This window comes from Podarcis melisellensis (assembly GCF_964234715.1).
Source record: "Podarcis melisellensis genome assembly, chromosome: 2".
NCBI lineage: Eukaryota > Metazoa > Chordata > Lepidosauria > Squamata > Lacertidae > Podarcis > Podarcis melisellensis.
This window is the reverse complement of record NC_138529.1, coordinates 68,468,787-68,486,779: the sequence shown is the minus strand read 5'-3', so window position 1 is coordinate 68,486,779 and position 17,993 is coordinate 68,468,787. Positions and strand designations below refer to the sequence as shown.

At 50.5% G+C, this 17,993-nt stretch overlaps 1 protein-coding gene across 5 annotated transcripts; it reads right to left on the bottom strand.

Moving 5' to 3' along the window:
• Nucleotides 1-124: 124 nt before the first annotated feature.
• INKA1 (inka box actin regulator 1) lies at nt 125-8,222 on the bottom strand. 5 transcript variants are annotated; one of them, XM_081898433.1, is made up of 2 exons: nt 7,993-8,222; nt 125-1,089 (listed from the first exon to the last, which is right to left on the bottom strand). In XM_081898433.1, the coding sequence occupies exons 1-2, from the start codon at nt 8,041-8,043 to the stop codon at nt 220-222; spliced, it is 921 nt and encodes a 306-aa protein (XP_081754559.1). In that variant the 5' UTR covers nt 8,044-8,222; the 3' UTR covers nt 125-219. The 5 variants fall into 5 exon arrangements, with proteins under 5 accessions (XP_081754559.1, XP_081754556.1, XP_081754555.1 ...); XM_081898430.1 differs by lacking the exon at nt 7,993-8,222 and adding an exon at nt 7,499-7,701; XM_081898429.1 differs by lacking the exon at nt 7,993-8,222 and adding an exon at nt 7,416-7,439.
• Nucleotides 8,223-17,993: the final 9,771 nt, after the last annotated feature.

Here is a 17,993-nt window from a genome sequence, read left to right as displayed (position 1 = left end):
TTTAAATGATGCTTCCGCTACAGACAAGACTGGATGTGTTGACTTACTTGGGGTTGACTCCGGGAACAGCTAAAATGTAGTTTGGATCAAGCAATGCCATTTACATGCACACACACCAGACAGATTTAATGTAGAAAAAAGACATTTATTTACAGACAACTGTAAAAAATATAAATCTGTTCCATTAAGAAAAAGAGCATTAAAAAAAGAGAGGCAAGGCTAGATGTAGCCAATCACATCATTGCAAATAATCGGCTGCCGGCTCCGGCAGTTCATGAGGGCAGCAAAGCTGCTACAGTCTGTGGAAAGCTCACTGATGTTGGCGTAGGACTGGTGGAAGTAGGGTAATGGAGGTCGCCCTCCCAGACCTGCAGGGCAAGAAAAACGCTTGGTGCCGTCAGGGTCCTGTTTGGCCCGCTCCGTGCGCGAGATGCCAGCCAGCCTGCGGCGTACATTGCCAGAGAGGTTGAGCAGGAAGCCATGGGGCTTAGCCAGCCAGCGCTGCAGCCGCCCCCGTTCCCCACTCTCCTCAGGCAAGTCCATCCAGTTCTCAACCAGGTCAGCAAAGCAATTGTCCCCCAGCACTAATGGCTGCCGGTTGCGGCTCTGTGACAAAAGGGACACGGTCCAGTCCCCGGCGTCTGTGGGCTCGACATCCCGCCACCGCTCCAAGCAGGCATCTGAAGCAGATTTGGGCCTAGGCCTCCTGGCGGGTGCCCGGCGGCGCAGAAAGCCCCCCGATGAAAGCTTGCTGGCTCGCAGGGGTGGGGGCCCTTCCTCATCCCGCCAGCTGCTCCCAGACACTTCAGAATAGCCCGAATCAAATTCCAAGCTCCGCTCGCTGCTCGGAGGAGAGAAGGCAACCTCTTCCTCTACGGCCGTCTCCAGGCAACAGGCAGAGTCTGCTTCCGAAATGGCGGATACCCGTGGGCTGGTACACTGCTTTGGCGAAGGCATGGCGGAGAGCGGCCTCATCTCCTGGGGGTCCAGTCGGATGTCTCGGTCGTGCACCCTCTTCAGGTCGTGGAGGGTCCGCATCATGCACTGCATCTGGCCCCGCAGCACCTCGCTTGACTCCTTCATGCACAGCTGTGAGGGGAGAAGACACACACATGGTCATCTTCCTACCACTGCCACCAGCACAACATAATAGACGATCTACTGCCCATAACATTGTGGGATTATGGCACAACACAAAATTGCATTCAGATCGGAGCCTTCAAACATACTTCAAACAGACTGCTACATGCCCACTGTGGCCTACTTCAGAGTATACTTGTATAGGGTTGTACTATTAGCCCAAGTAGATTTAATCCTACAGGCTACATTCCCAGAGAGAAAGCCCTGTGTGGATCATGAGTCCAAATAATGCAAAAGACAGAAAACTGGAGGATCACTGACTGCCGAGAAACGAGCTCCTGACCCCGCATGACCCAGGCCTCCTCAGGCAAAAATCAGATCATTTGCTTGAATTAATGCCAGTGACTGTCCTCTGCCTCCACACATCTATTCTCTGGCTCCCCAGTAACATTATTAGCACTGCGTACTTGTGTCCCACAAGCAGCCCTCTGTTGCACTCGGCTTACCCAGCCCAGGAGCCCAAGTCTCTCTCTCTCTCTCTCTCTCTCTCGAACCCAGCATGTGCCAGCGTTTCCAAGGCCTGCCGAATGCCACGAGCCTCCTTGCAGTTTTTACCTTGATGTGTGAGGGGCACAGATCTGACTTAGCCTAGGTGTGGAATTGGGAGCTGGAGCCGCACGCGCAAGCCCTTGCCCGTCTCGTCTCGGCAGGCCCCCAGCCTCGAGGCAGAGCTTTTCGGCAGCTCCTGCACGTTCCAAGCCCATCCCCGGCTGTGCAAGCAGCAGCTTGTTGCAGCGAGTGAGCCGCCCTAGCCGGCAGAAGATGACACACAGAGGGTGTGTTGAAGTCTCCAGGTACAGTATTGCACAAGCAGTCCCCGTCCCCCCCAGCCAGGCAAGAGGAGGGAAAAGCCGGGAGAGGAGGCCACAGAAATGTGAGGAGTAATCAGCTGGGCCTGGAATGGGGGCAGGTACTGTATTAATTTGCAGCAGTTTAAACAAGGGTGTGAAGTTCAGTTGGGAGCTATAACAAGCATTACAATCCTGCACCCCTTTCACCCAGAACCACCTGGGGGTCTCTCTCTTTTTTTTCCTGTTGCACAGGAGAAGGGCAGGACATCCAAGCAAGCCAGAATGATGCAAACCATCTTTTCAGGAAGGACCATAGCTCAGGAGTGGAGCATCTACTTTGCTAGCAGAAGATCCCAGGTTCAGTCCCTGGCATCTCCAGATAGGACTGGGGGAGATCCCTGAAGAGTCACTGCCAGTTAGTGTAGACAATACTGAGCTAGATGGGCCAGTGATCTCATTCAGTAATGCAGTTTCCTGTGTTCACTTGTAAAAAAAAAAATCCATAGGAAAGCAAGGGGTGCATATGCTCAGTCTCCAACAGGCAAGCCTATTGAATAGTGACAGACCCCTCCCTAAGGAAGGCTAAGGAAAATGTGGGTCAGCATGAAAGAGATGGTCAGAAGTTACTACAGGGTCCCTGTGTGTGTTGGAGAGAAATCACTGCAGAAAGAGATGCATATAAAGGCAGATTTCTCACAAGCTCACAAATGAACCCTGGTTATCCCTAACAGCTGAAATGTGCAGAGGTAAATGTTCAAATGCTAAGGCCACCAGAGTCCTGGTATCTTATTTCTTCTTCCGCTCTGTTCCTCCAGGCCCACTTCCTGTCGTTTTCTAAAGTCTCCACAGTTCAGCAAACAGCAGTGCCGTAAGGAGTCCCCATGGCCCCTCCAGGCAAAGTAGTGGACAACTGATTTAGTCGGTCTGATGGTGACACAGCTTGCAATAGTCCCCCAGCGGCTGGGCTGAAAACGTGGAACCCATCAAGACGTCTGTTTTGGGTTAGGCCCCAGTCGCAATTGCAAGGCTAACCATGTGAGCCATAAAAAAAGAAGGGGGGGAAATGCCCATAGATCATCTCTTTCCTCCCCCACCTCCTATGCATAACACTTCCTGTCAAGGAAAAACACAAACTCCTTTCTTAGGCACCGCATCAGATAAACTCTATTTACACAGCGACGGTTAGTCAGCCGTTGATGGGATTTTATGAGAGGACAACCCCCTATCTGAACACCACACAGGTTAGGAAACAACGGTTGTTTCAGCGCTCAGGAGCAGCTGCAAAAAGATGGAATTCTTCTGAGTCAGTATCACACATGCGCATAGGCTATGACTCAGTATGCTCCCCCAAGATTTGAAATCCTGTCTTGGGATCTGGCTAAAAGATCACGCTGCCAACAAGCCAGATACTCCCAAGTCATTTATACCAAGTCCAGGTCACTGGTCTACATAGCTCAGTATTGTCTACACTGACTGACAGCATCACTCCAAGGTTTCGGACGAGACATTTCCAGTCCTACCTTCCACATGCAAAGCGGATGCTCTACCAACAAGCTATGTCCCTTCCCAAGCAGTACGTTTTCCCTCTAACCTGTGGATCAGGCCCATAAGTTGCAATTCTTGAGAGGACCAACTCTTTGACCCACCCTGTGCTTTGTGTCTCCTCTCTCTTCCTGCCATGCCTCCTCCTTTTACCTGAACCACCGCCATTGCATCTCTGGCCAGGAAGCGATTGTGGAAGCATGCATTCCAGTTGCCTAGCAACCACTTAACTTCTACCTCTTCTGGACCAGTCAGGATGATTAATTGGGGGTGAAGGAAAAAACAGGACAGCACATGGGTGCTTGATGCCTCCCCAAGACCAACATCCATGGCCAGCTATGGGGAAGGGCCATAATTCAGTGGCAGAGCATCTGCTTTTTTCAGGTTCAATTCCCGGCATTTCCTGGTAGGGCTGGGAAACATATTGCTGAAGCTGCTGGATGGACCAGTTATGTAATTTGGTATAAGGCAGCTTCCTATGTTAATGTCACATCGCCTGGCTGGACAAGTTTGGGAAGGAGTAAGGGGAAGAAAGAGCCAGGTGGCCTCTTGAGCATTCATGACTGCGAAGCCCTGGAGCCTCTTATGTACTGCCAGTCAGCACAGACAATTTCCCAGGCAAGGCCTCCAGATGCCAGAGGAGAACTCAAGAAATTGATCCACAAGCTTAGCACATCCAAATAGGAGACTAATGGCTCCATACAGGTCGGCTCCACTAGGTCTGTTGCCGCTAGACCATCTCTGAGCAATCAGCTGTTTGCAAATGCCTTGAAGTCAAGTTTAAAAAACAAGATTCCTGCAAAAGGTTGCTTCCCTCTGGCAGCCGAACGGTGTCGGATTTCCAAGTTCAGCATTAGCCATTTCAGTCCTCACATTTATTTATCTATTTTCAATACGTTTAAGGCACTCTTGTTCGTTTTTTCAGCAGAAGCTTGAATGATTTAAGACCTGATGCTTGGTTTTTGTTGATGTGATTTTATTATTATACAGTGGTACCTTGGTTCTCGAATGGCTTAGTTGCTGAACAAATTGTTCAGTTTTCGAACGGTTTCAGGAGTCAAACGGAATCCCGGAATGGATTAAGTTTGAAAACCAAGGTACCACTGTAGTTCTGTCAGTTTGCTATCAGCTGCATTCATCTTAAAAGGCAGGCTTGACACCTTCCCCTGAATTTCCACAAAATACGTAGACTACATAACATCTTTTGGCAGTGGGTTCCAAAGATTATGAGCAATCATCATGAAGGTCCTGCTCTTAGCTGTTGCAGTTATTATCTACAAGCCCAGAGCTTGTTGTCCCACTCTTAAATGGCATACAGCAGTCCTGAATGAAGGAAAGGGGTACAGTATAGGGAATCTGTGGCATTCCAGATGTTGTTAAGACTGCAAACTCCATCAGCCCCAGCCAGCAATTCTCAGGGGTGATGGGAGTTGTAGTCCAGCAACATCAACCCTATGGGTCTCTGGATGTGTACATCTCGAAAGGTTAAACTTTAACCATAAAACTTCAAACCGTTATAGGCAGCTCCTTTAACCGTCAAAACCAGGGTTGGGCCCAGAAGCAAAACAGCCAATGCTACACTACAGGGAAATAAGCTTTTATTTATTTAGGAAATTCCTAAACCATACCTTCATCCAAACATAGATTCCAGGGCAGTGCACATAAGAATTCCAACTGCCAATACAATACAGCAAAACAAATTTCCATTACACATACAACCTCCCTTCATCACAAAATACAGAGAATGCCTTTCAGCGATGCATGCTGGGGTAATGTCCATGGCCTACAAGCTTCAACCAAAAAGAAACACGGGGTGGGGGGGCACTGCAGCAGCTATCACACATATCTATATTGGCCTGATTTTCAAAACAAAATACAGTGGTACCTTGGGTTACACATGCTTCAGGTTATATACGCTTCAGGTTACAGGCTCCGCTAACCCAGAAATATTACCTCGGGTTAAGAACTTTACTTCAGGATGAGAACAGAAATCATGCTCCAGCGGTGCAGCAGCAGCAGGAGGCCCCATTAGCTAAAGTGGTGCTTCAGGTTAAGAACAGTTTCAGGTTAAGAACGGACCTGCCAAACGAATTAAGTACTTAACCTGAGGTACCACTGTAATGCTCCTGCAAGCCTCACAGTATGGCTTTTGCAAGGGAGCTGCCATGCCCCTTATAAGGACGGCATTCATAGTGTCTGTCAAAGTGCCCCTCCCTGATATAAATATGAAACAGAGACTGCATTAAGCTTTCTAGAGACTTCCATCTTTCACAACAGCCTCATTCAGAGTTCAGTAAATACACTGGGGAGGGGACACACACCGGCTTCACCCTCGCACATACTGTGGGTTCCCCACCCTGATCTTCCAGGGTTCTAAAATGTATGGGGATGGTGACAGGAAGTTCCCCTTGTCAGATGATCACCCTCCAACTTGTGGAGAGCAATCAATTGACAGGACAATGGGGAGGGAGAAAGCCTGCCATGCCCCCCCCCTCATGTGTTTACTGAACTCTATCAGAGAAAGTCTGAAGAGAGCTGACATCTGCTGGCCTTCTGGTTCTGACTCAGAGGAGAATTCAATAGCTAAGCAGCTCAAAACTCCTTCCATCATTACATCACTTCCTGTATGAGAACTTCCCCTCTCTCATATTGTTATGCAGAACAATTTGGATGGTCCACATGGATCCTCTGTGTTTTGGCATACTCAGGTGTGTGTCACCTTGGAAAACTGTGATTCCTATTCAAATATGATACAGAACTCTATCTGTCTGGCTGTGTTTCTTTCAGGATTGTGAAGGAGATGCCACAGTCTAGGAACACCCTGATTTGGGGGAAGAAAACCTACCTAACAGGGTGTGGAACACTAGAGGTAGCCAGGGCAGAATCCTGGTGCAGTTGGGACATGGTACCATTAGCCAGCTGCCAGGACTGCAGCAAGGCCCACCAGTGCTGATTCCTGAGCTAAACTCCCTGAGGGTCTTAGGCCATCATTTTGACTTCCTACAATGCCCTAAAACCTCTGCATTGGGACCATTGCAAGCAATTTAAAATGGCAGCCAGCAGATGCTCACTGCTTCCAGGATAAACTCACCAATGCATGAAGGGATCCATCAGAGGAGATTTACTCAAAGGCCCCTTCAGTTCTGGAGCTGACTCTAGTAGACTTGCATCATCAGAATATCAGGGGAATCTCAGAAACTATTCTAATCTGGCATAAGCACGAGACTTCACATGTAGACTACATGCAGCCATTTCTTACACAGAAATAAGGGTGTATACAGAAAGCCTAAGCCCTCTCCTTCCAGACACACAAGACACATCCATAAACCATCCAAGTTCTCTAGAGTGGCAGAATCTTCTCTAGGGACTGTTTACAGTCTGCAGTACCCAGACCAAGCACTAGAGGGTAAGCCCCATGGATGGACTTGTTTCTAGAAGACCGCAGGATGCCCAACAGGGAGAGTCCTATTCCCTCTGTCCACCACAAGTAACAGTGTGAAAGTGAGCTGGGCTGTTCAAATGAGAAACTTCGAAAGCAAGCCTTTCCTTTGTCCATAAGCAGGCTCCTCCATACATAGGGGATTTGCAAAATTCTATTTTCAGAGCTGATTCTATATCTTCCTCCTGTTTCATGTTTCCCCCCATAAAGAAAGGCCTCCCTGTCTCCCGCCTCCCTCTTCAGCACGCAAGGCTCATCTTCACTCTGCGAGATCTGTTCCAAGCTGAACCAGGGATCACCCGGGTTCCTCAACCCCAGAATCTATTCTGATTGGCAGGAACGTACGAAGCACCGCACAAACGCGCGCAGAACCCATTTCATTCACTATTAAAATTACCAGACCCTCCCCTTCAGGGATTAGCGGGCACGGATTTCTAGGCGTCCGTTGTGCAGCGTGATCGTCACTCTGAAACATACCCCACCGATTTCCCCGGGGTTGGCACCCAAGTCATCCTGCACGGGATGGACTTCCAACATGCCGCGTCCCCTAGTAGGAAGAGCGCACGACGAGTTCCACGGGACTTACTCCCATGTAGACGCGCCCGGGATGGTAGTCTTAGCGGCAGGGCCGCCGGGATGCCGACTCCTCCGCAGCGAGATCAGGTCTCTGAGGCCAAGGAGGTCACCTCCAGGGACAGCCTTGCAGTGGCATCGGCGCCAGGATAGGGTGACCCGCCACCTCATTAGCCAGAGCGAAGGACGGAACAGCAACGTCTGGCCGAAGAAAGAGGCAACGCGGCGCTGACAGCTCCCTCAGCCAGCCAGGGCGGGACGCAACCCGCACACTGCACACAGGCGCCGAAGCCGCAAGCCCCGTCTTGCTGCGCCGGCGCTTTTCGTGCAGAAGGCTTTCTCCCCGGGGGAACGGCAGGCGCAAGGAAGGCGCGATCAAAGGCACCGCTCCTCGTCCAGGCTGCTTTCTCTCGGCACCCGGAGCCCCCCGACGGCGCGTCCCCCGGCTTCTCCCCCCCCCAGCCCACCTCGATCTCCCCCCTGCTTCAGGCACCTCCCTGCACTTACCACTTCTGCGCGGAGGTGGCTCACGAAGGCGTCGAGGCGGGCGCTGTGCATGCCAGAGCCGGGGCGCTCAGATGCCTGCCAGCGGAAGGGGGCGGCTGCTGTCCGAGGGACTCCAGCGAGAGACCCGCGCGCCAGCGAGGAAAGTTTCTCGCTGTCTGGGCGAGACTCCGACTTTCTCCCCAGCTCAGTCCTGAGCGGGCAGAGCGGCCCGTTTGGTTCGGGCCGAGCCCCGCCCCCGTCTCGCGAGCGGACCAATGAACGCCCGAGGCACCGTCTCTGCTCCGCCGACAGCCAATGAGCGGGCGAGGTGGGTGCCTGTAACCCGAACTTCCCCGGGTCTTCTGTAATTTAATTAGAGCCCCATATTAGGAGCCAAAAGGTGCTGCGGGTGGAGAGACGGGGGGCCGGCGCAGCAAACGGGCCGTTCGGGGGTCGGGACCCTTTTGGGCACGGAGCAATTGCCGCTGTTATTTTGCTTGCTACGCTGCGGCAGCCCACCTCCGGCAGGGAGATTGCATGCAGCTGCCGCAGCGCTATGATGGCCAAGCCAAGGCACAAAAGAAACGATTCCACTTCTGCACAGCCCTAAGTTCTTTGTTGTCATCGAGCGCGTACTCTCCATATAGGGTTGTCGTCTTTTTTTTCCTGGTCAGGGTCCCTGTGCTATTTAACAGTGGAGCAGCAGGCAGAGATCCAACAGGTGATGCTTTCCCACATTGCATGGCCCTACTGCCAACAGATTTTCTTGTTGGACTTCCCATAGGCGTCTGGTTGGCACTAGGAGAAGAGAGTGCTAGATTGGATAGACATTTGGGCTGATCCTGCAGACCTCTTACGTTCTCAACTTCTGCCGGCCTTGCTGCTTTTAAAAGGCGTAGGAGCCTGCCAGAAAAAGAGATGTCCACTGTTATGTAGTGTAGTTTCACCCTGGGCCAACAGGGGGATACTGTATATAGTCTTCACTCAGGTCTGTAGATAGTTTTCACTCAGGTCCGCAGCAGTTATTTTAGGCGGGAACTCTGGGCTGTGGTTGTTACAATGTTGACAGCCGGCTGCCTATAAAAGCAGGCCGGCTGAGCTGTTTGCAGTCAGTTCTATTCCAGCTTACAAAATAAAGAGCTACTTGAAGAAATCGCTGTGCCGGCTGCTATGTCAACCCACAACTTAATACTGGCGACGAGGATGGGATGGATGGACATCAGAGCACAGCCAGATGCGGCCAGCCTCTGAACTGAGCTGAATCACAGAGCGAAATCACTGAGCGAAATCACTGGGCAGAACCAATTCAGAGCTGACTGTTCTGGCTAGAGCACTGTGTTCCATCCATCGCCCTTCACGCCGGCATCGGAATCATGGCTTCACTTGTGCCTCTACTGCCGTTTGCGCCAGCCTCTGAATCATGGGACTCCTACCTCGCTCGGTTCGACTGCTACCTCCAAGCCAACGAGCTGACAGCAGTATCAAAGGATCGGAAGCGGGGCCTATTCCTCAGCCTCTGTGGGCCTGAGGTGTTTGAGACGGCCCGAGCATTGGTTGCGCCTGAAGCAGTCCAGGCAACACCATGGGACACGATCCAAGAGAAGCTCCGCAACCACTATGCACCAAAGCCGTCCAAGATTGCTGCCCGCCATGCGTTCTACCACCGGAACCAGGCAGAGGGGGAGTCAATCAACAACTACACCACCGCCCTGCGACAGGCTGCAATGCACTGTGAGTTCCAAGACTTAGACGATGCCCTGATGGATCGAATCGTCTGCGGGGTCCGGGACATCCATCTGCAACGGCGTCTCCTAGCCAAGCCAGACCTCACGCTACAGAAAGCCATTGAGGAGGCTGTGGCCTCAGAAGCTGCTGAACGCTCCGCCCAGGAGATCCGCAAGTCCAGCAGTCCGCGTCTTGCTAGGGAGCCAGTTCCGGTGCATCATGAAGAGGCCAGCAGTGATGAGGCATCCTCCAGTGAAGACGATGACGTGCACCAGACAAAGCGGGAGCGCAGGAAGTTCCAACAGAAGTCCAAGGGCCAACCGGAATGTGCCGGCTGCGGAGGCAACCATTCCCGTGCCAAGTGTCGATTCAGAGACGCCATCTGTAGGAAGTGTTCCAGAAGGGGCCACATCGCTAAGGTCTGCCGATCGGCTCCGTCTGACACTCCCCCTTCATCGACTCGCAAGTCCAAGTCTTCACTCCAGTCTGCCAAGGAAAGTTGTTTCGCTCTCACCAACTGCCGCTGCCCGTCTGGAACCACGATTGGCCAAACCGACTCGCCTACGCGACGCAAGCTGAACGTCACGGTGCTCATTGAAGGAGCTCCATGTGACATGGAGATCGACACCGGGTCTGCCCTGTCCATCGTGTCATGGAGCACCATCAAAAGACTGGTACCCAGAGTGTCCAAGAGGCAACTCAACTCCCACCGCGTACACCTGAGAGACTACCAGGGAAACGACATTCCCGTGGTAGGCGTTGGCCGGTTCCGGATCGCCTTCAAGGATTTTTCGGGCCTGCTCCGGTTGGTGGTGGTCGAAGGTCAGCGGCCAAGCCTCCTAGGGCTAGACTGGTTTGATGCCCTCGGCCTGGAAGTCACCGGCATCAACTGCATCTCTAACGCAGAGACTGAGGGTCTGGTCAAAGACTTTGCCGAGGTTTTTGACGGCACCTTGGGGCAATATACAGGTACGCCCATCTCCTTTAGCCTTGATCCACAAGTCGCCCCCATCAAGCTAAAGCCACGCCGGGTTCCCTTTGCTCTCAAGGCTAAGGTGGACGAACAACTGGACAAACTGATTGCCCAAGGAGTTTTGGAGCCGGTTGACCACGCCAAGTGGGAAACCCCCATCGTCACGCCTGTCAAGCCAGATGGGTCGGTGAGAATCTGCGCTGACTACAAGTGCACGATCAACAAGGCACTTCAGCAGCACGCTTATCCGGTTCCTGTTGTCCAACACCTGCTGCATTCCCTGGGTGAGGGTAAGGTCTTCGCTAAGCTGGACCTTGCCCAAGCATATCAACAACTGCCAGTTGATGATGCCACTGCTGAAGCCCAGACGATCGTCACCCACCGGGGGGCATTCCGTTGCCGCCGGTTGCAGTTCGGGGTGAGTGTGGCTCCTGGAATCTTCCAAAGCCTTATGGAGCGTCTCCTGCAAGGGCTTCCGGGCGTGGTACCATATTTTGATGACGTCTTGGTGTCTGCAGACTCACACCAGCAGCTGTTCGAGCGCCTCCGTGCCGTGCTGACCAGGTTCCAAGAGGCCGGGCTCAAGGTAAAGAGGGAGAAGTGCCAGATCGCCGTTCCACAGGTAGAGTTCCTGGGCTATCTTATCGATGCCTCCGGCCTTCACCCAACCACATCCAAGATCCGCGCTATCCAGCAGGCCCCCACCCCAAAGAACAAAACGGAGTTGCAGGCATTCCTGGGGCTGCTGAACTTTTATAACATGTTCCTGCCCCACAAAGCCACAGTGGCTGAGCCTCTTCACCGACTCCTTAGCACTAAGACGCCTTGGGCCTGGGGTCATCGGGAGACGGCGGCCTTCAACGCGGTCAAGGCTCTCCTTTCTTCAGACAGTGTGCTGGTACAGTACAGTGAATCCAGGCCGCTGGTCCTTGCCTGCGACGCCTCACCTTTTGGCATCGGTGCTGTCCTTAGTCACCGTTTTCCAGATGGAAGAGAAGCACCGCTCGCCTACTTTTCCAGGACACTATCTCCGACGGAACGGAATTACAGCCAGCTCGACAAGGAGGCATTGGCACTTGTGGCTGGAGTGAAGAGGTTCCATGAATACCTCTATGGCAGGACTTTTGACCTCATCACTGACCACAAGCCACTCCTGGGCCTCCTCTCCGGTGATCGTCCAACTCCACCGGTCCTCTCGCCACGCATGCTGCGATGGACTGTTTTCCTGGCTGCCTACCACTACCGGCTCATCCATCGCCCGGGGAAATCGATGGGCCATGCCGACGCCCTCAGCCGTTGCCCTCTTCCAGCATTTGTGGAAGACCCGGCTCCAGCTTCGTCGCTCCTTCTGATTGAGGATCTTCCGGCAGCGCCTGTATCAGCTACCACTGTGGCCTCCGCGTCTGCCCAGGATCGCACCATCAGCCGGGTGCTCAACTGGGTGTGGAGGGGGTGGCCACAAGGGCCTTTTGCATCGGAGTTCCAGCCCTTCGCAACCAGACAACATGAACTCTCAGCTCATCGCGGCTGTCTGCTGTGGGGAGACCGCGTCGTGATTCCCCAGGGACTCCGTCAGCGCGTCCTGGAGGCTCTGCACGTTGGCCACCCGGGAATTGTCAAAATGAAGGCATTGGCTCGGTGTTACGTCTGGTGGCCTAATATGGACGATGCCATCACTGCCTGGGTGTCCGCCTGTCAAGCGTGCCAAGAGTCGAGGCCTGCACCACCGGCAGCTAAGGGACACACCTGGGAGACGCCAAAGACACCCTGGTCGAGGGTGCACATCGATCTGGCTGGCCCCTTTCACGGCCGGACCTTTATGGTAGTGGTGGACGCCTATTCCAAATGGCTGGAGGTCGCCCTGATGCCCTCCACCACTACCGAAGCTGTCATCCGGGTGCTGCGAGGCCTGTTTGCAACGCATGGGTGTCCTGATGTCCTTGTCTCTGACAACGGACCGCAGTTCACGTCAGGCACCTTTGAGCGGTATCTTTTGGGACTGGGCATCCGCCATGCCCTAACGGCACCCTTTCATCCATCCAGCAACGGGCAAGCGGAAAGAATGGTGCGCTCGGCAAAAGAGGCACTGGCGCGCCTGGACCGGGGAGACTGGCATGAGCGGGTCGCCGAATACTTGTTCGTGCAACACATCACCCCTCATGCGGCCACAGGGAGGAGTCCTGCTGAACTGCTTATGGGCCGCCGCCTCAGGTCACCACTCGACCGGCTACACCCGGACTTTGCCGTGGCTGAACCCCCAGGCTGTGCCAACGCGCCACGGTCATTTGTCCCAGGAAACCAGGTCTTTGCCCGGAACTATGTGGGGGACATTCCTTGGGTGCCAGCCACAGTAGTGGGAGTCACTGGACCTCGCTCGTACCAGGTGGCACTCGAAGATGGACGCTTGTGGCGACGGCACATAGACCAGCTTAGGCGCAGGGTTGGGAACTTGGACACTACCGAGGTGCCCCCAACTGCGCTTGCAGCTCCAGAAGAGACACGTACAGATGGCGAGGCCCCACCTACACCTCCCTCGCAAACTGCCAGCGTGGAGCCGAACCAAGCCGCTTCAGAACAGACTCAGACCACTCCACTTGCGGAGGCTCCACCCACAGCAGCGGATCCAGGGGAGTTGGTTCCAACGCCACCTAGGGTCGCACCACAGCCTCAGCAAGAACTGTGTGGCCCTCCGGACTTGGCTACCAGTCCCCGGCGGTCTGGCAGAGTTTCCAAGCGCCCAACTTATTTAAAGGACTATGTTGTTGGACATGTATCACTGTTGGTCTAAGTATGGGAAATGTAACCGATATGCTTTTGTGCCTAATTGAACCATTACGCGTAGTGCTGTATATAAGGAAACCATTACGATTGTAACTAACACCTTATCTCGGTGGGGAGGGGTGTTATGTAGTGTAGTTTCACCCTGGGCCAACAGGGGGATACTGTATATAGTCTTCACTCAGGTCTGTAGATAGTTTTCACTCAGGTCCGCAGCAGTTATTTTAGGCGGGAACTCTGGGCTGTGGTTGTTACAATGTTGACAGCCGGCTGCCTATAAAAGCAGGCCGGCTGAGCTGTTTGCAGTCAGTTCTATTCCAGCTTACAAAATAAAGAGCTACTTGAAGAAATCGCTGTGCCGGCTGCTATGTCAACCCACAACTTAATATCCACCTTCACCATCTATTGGAAATTACTCATAATATGTACTACTTGCTCTTAGATATTTAACAGTGGAGCATCTTAAGGTCTCAAATTTCAGCGGTGCCCTGTGCAACACCCAGATTTGGTGCCTCCCCCCACCTCTCACCTTCCCGTCTCCATCAGAGTTACAGCGCCCCCTGCAGACCCCCTAAGCTCAGTGCTTAGTGTGACTGAACTAGTCGCACTTCCCTAAATTAGCCTCTGTACAGTGGTACCTCAGGTTAAGTACTTAATTCGTTCCGGAGGTCCGTTCTTAACCTGAAACTGTTCTTAACCTGAAACACTATTTCTGGGTTAGCGGAGTGTGTAACCTGAAGCGTATGTAACCTGAAGCATATGTAACCCGAGGTACCACTGTATTTAGTGTGCCTAATTCTGGGGCATGCTTTTGTGGCAGAGAATATCAGTTTTCTTCCTGTTGTACCACCCATAACAGTCTAGTTTGGCTGTTAATTTCTAAGGGGGGTGGGAGTGCTCTAATTGCTCAAGAAGACAACCAGATAAGGGGAAGGTCTGGATGCAGTTATGTGACGGAATTGCATTCTGTACATGCTTGGAACAATAAAATTCCACCTATTCCAAAGCTAAACTGGCATGGAACTAATTCTCTGAAATCCTCATCTTAGACGTTTGGCAAGCCAGATTTATATGAAATGCAAAAAAGGGAGAGAGGTCTAAATAATCATTTTCACAGTGACAAAAATTGCAGATTTTGGGGTTCTAAATGCTTTTAGTTAAGCATTCCTGTCCCAAATAGATATGCACACTATTAGGCCTGTGCCTTGCTGTCGGCAGCTCCTTCTTTGTCTTCACTGTGAAAGATGCATGGAAGGAATCTATGCCTGAACTGGAGGAAAGGAGTCTTTGGGTACTTCCGGCCTGTTGCTATTCTTGAGTGAGATTCAATCACATGCTGAAAAACTCAGGTTGCACAATTAAGACTAAGCTGAGGCTCTTGAGCAACAAACCAATTCTTCAAAAGATCAGACTTTTTTGTGATAAGTGATGGGAAAATGCCCTGGAAAGTATGAGATAATGCTTGCATTGACTCAAGGTTGTCGACTTTCTTTGCAAACAAATAACTGCAGAATACTGTGAGCGGTTCCGGTTGCCACATCTCAGAAAGAATACTTTGGTGCCGGGAAGCAGGCAGAAGACAAACAGAATGATTTTGAGGCTGGGATTATTCCACTATGAGGAAAGGTTACAAAATTTGGGGCTATTTAGGCGGAAAGTGAGTAAGAGCGGATATGATAGAGGTATGTAATGATGCATAGTCTGGAGAAAGCAGATAGATAAAAGTTTTTCTCCTCCCCTCAAAAGACTTACCCGTAATTCATTCAAAGCAACTGAATGCTAGGGTATTCAGGACAGACACAAGAAAATACAGTGGTACCTCGGGTTAAGTACTTAATTCGTTCCGGAGGTCCGTTCTTAACCCGAAACTGTTATTAACCTGAAGCACCACTTTAGCTAATGGGGCCTCCCACTGCCGCCGCGCCACCAGAGCATGATTTCTGTTCTCATCCTGAAGCAAAGTTCTTAACCCGAGGTAATATTTCTGGGTTAGCGGAGTCTGTAACCTGAAGCGTATGTAACCTGAAGCGTATGTAACTCGAGGTGCCACTGTACTTCTTCATCCAGCACATAGTTAAACAGTGGGATTTGCTACCACAAGAGGTATGGTAACTCCCAACTTAGGAGTTTAGACAAGTTCATGGAGGAATAAGGCTAACAGTCGCTACAGGCTTTGATGGTTATATATTACCTCCAGTTTCAGAGACAGAAGGTTGCTGAATACCTGGGAATGTAAGAAAGTGAAAGACTTATGGGAAAAAATATATAATGAATTGAAGAAGATTCTAAAATATACATTTATAAAGAAACCAGAAGTCTTTCTGTTAGGGATATTAGGAAACGAGATAAAAAGAAAAGATTGTAAATTCTTTCAATATGCAGTAACAGCAGCAAGAGTGTTACTGGCCCAGAAATGGAAACAACAAGAAATACCGACTGTGGAAGAATGGAGAATGAAGCTGTTGGACTATGCGGAGCTGGACAAATTGACAGGAAAGATCAGATACTTAAGAGACCAAAAGTTCATCGAGGACTGGGGGAAATTTGTGGAATATCTGGAACATATAAGTGAGGGACAGATAACGCTAATGGGATTTAAAGAAGCACTGTGAAAGACTAAGAAATATTGTCTAAAGGGAATAGAAAGAAAGATATAAGTAATGTCAATATAAAATTAAGAAATGCGTAATTTAAATTATAACTACGGATGATTTATGGATAAGCTGGAGGAAGTCCTGAAAAGGAATATGTTGTGAAATTTTGATGTGAAACTAATACGTTTTTTTTTCCTTTTGATGTAAATTAATAAAAATTCATTAAAAAAAAAAGAAGGTTGCTGAATACCAGTTGCTGGGGATCACAAGCTGAAGAGGGCAAATGCACTCACGTCCTGCTTGTGGGCTTCTCAAAGGCACCTGGGTGGCCACTGTGGGTAAGAGGATGTTGGGTTAGGTGGGCCATGGGTCAGATCCAGCAGGGCTCTTGCCTTCTCGTTGTCTTCTTCAACAACATAAATCTCTATGTATTTTTAGTGGATGGATTATGGGTGAAATACGGCCCTTAGTGCTGGGAGCTGGAGCAAATTGCTGGTCCAAAGCAGGGAAGTGATAGGAATGTGTTGGCAGCAGAGGTCCAGATGCCATTGCTCAGCTCTCTTTGCGTGGTACCCACAAGGGTGATAGGATAGAGAACATATACACAGCTCCTTTGCCAAGATAAGCTGAGGCCAGGCTAACTTGACCATGCCAAGCAAAGCATATTCAGAATCCCATTGAAAAAGGAGCTCACTTTTCCTGTCATTCAGTTTGTGCAGTGCTCCTAAAATCCTTCCACTTGGCTTTCTGTCCCCTTCCGTTTCCAGAACAAAAGCCCTCCTTGCCTCCTTGGTTTTGCCCCACACTTGATATTAGTCTTGTTTTCTATCGACTCCTGACCTTTGCTTTTCCAACTCCACCATCTTCATCTGCCCAAATATCTCATGCTCTTTAACATGATGCCGCCCGTTTCCCCCTATGCGTGATGGAACAATAATGACCTGTATGTCCATAGAACTGCCTTTGCTCACATTCACCTTTTGTGACTCTTGTCTCCTGCCATCCTCTTATCTTCCCCTTTGTCTGTTTCTGATTGTAAACTCCTTGGAGCAGAGAACTAGGTTATTTATCAACTCTGTAAAGCATCATGAATACTGAGGGTACTCTATGTTTGCATGTATTAAATAACTAACCAGATTCCAGGAGCTGCTGTAGTCAGCTGCTGTATTGTTATCATCATATGCCAGAGTCATTAGATTCCTCTAGTTTTGATTTGGAGCTGAGCTCACCGGGAAAATCATTTCCTTCTTCTGCATCAGAATTCCTGTGATTAATTCCCTTGGATTCCAGTGTCTTCCCTTCCTCTGCACCTAGATTATCCTACCTATCCAGTTGGAGCCATCTATGATGCATACAAACTATACCATTAAAGCACATTTTCCACCTCAAACAAGTCCAGGCACTGTAGTTTGTTAAGGGTGCTGGGCACTGTAGCTCTGCAAGAGAAAAACTACATTTTCTAGATTCTTTTTTTTTTGGGGGGGGGGAGTGCGCTTTGAATGTGCTTTAAAGGGATAATGTGTGCAGTCTTACTCATTCATTCGTATGTCATTTCCTCTATCTTGACCATTCAGGCTAGGAACTTCCCAGACCCTACCTGCCCAAGTAGTTATTTGAGCAGTGCTAAAGCTTGACCTCAATTCAATTATCAGATGCTACCTCAAACAATGGATAAAGCACCAGAGTTTTGCATTGCCGGTATTATGCAAATATTTATAACAGCATTAAAACTATCTTTATGTACACATCATAAAGCTAGCTTTAAAATAATTAGGTAATCCTCATAACAGAAGAAGGCATTCACCTGAGAATTCTGGAAAACTATGTATTTGTTATCTGCAAATGTACTTTTTCTCGCACCCTGTCTTTGGGGAAAGGGGGATTATTTCTAATGGAAATCATACTAATTTGCTCAGTCACTGAAAAATCGTGAACATATGCTCTTCCACCAA

Bases quoted from the DNA above. Each gene is read 5' to 3' on its own strand.
- INKA1 (XM_081898433.1), bottom strand. From the start codon at position 8,043: ATGCACAGCGCCCGCCTCGACGCCTTCGTGAGCCACCTCCGCGCAGAA. The intron at 1,090-7,992 runs GTAAGTGCAGGG...CTCCCCTCACAG, and splicing joins GCCACCTCCGCGCAGAAGTG to CTGTGCATGAAGGAGTCAAG.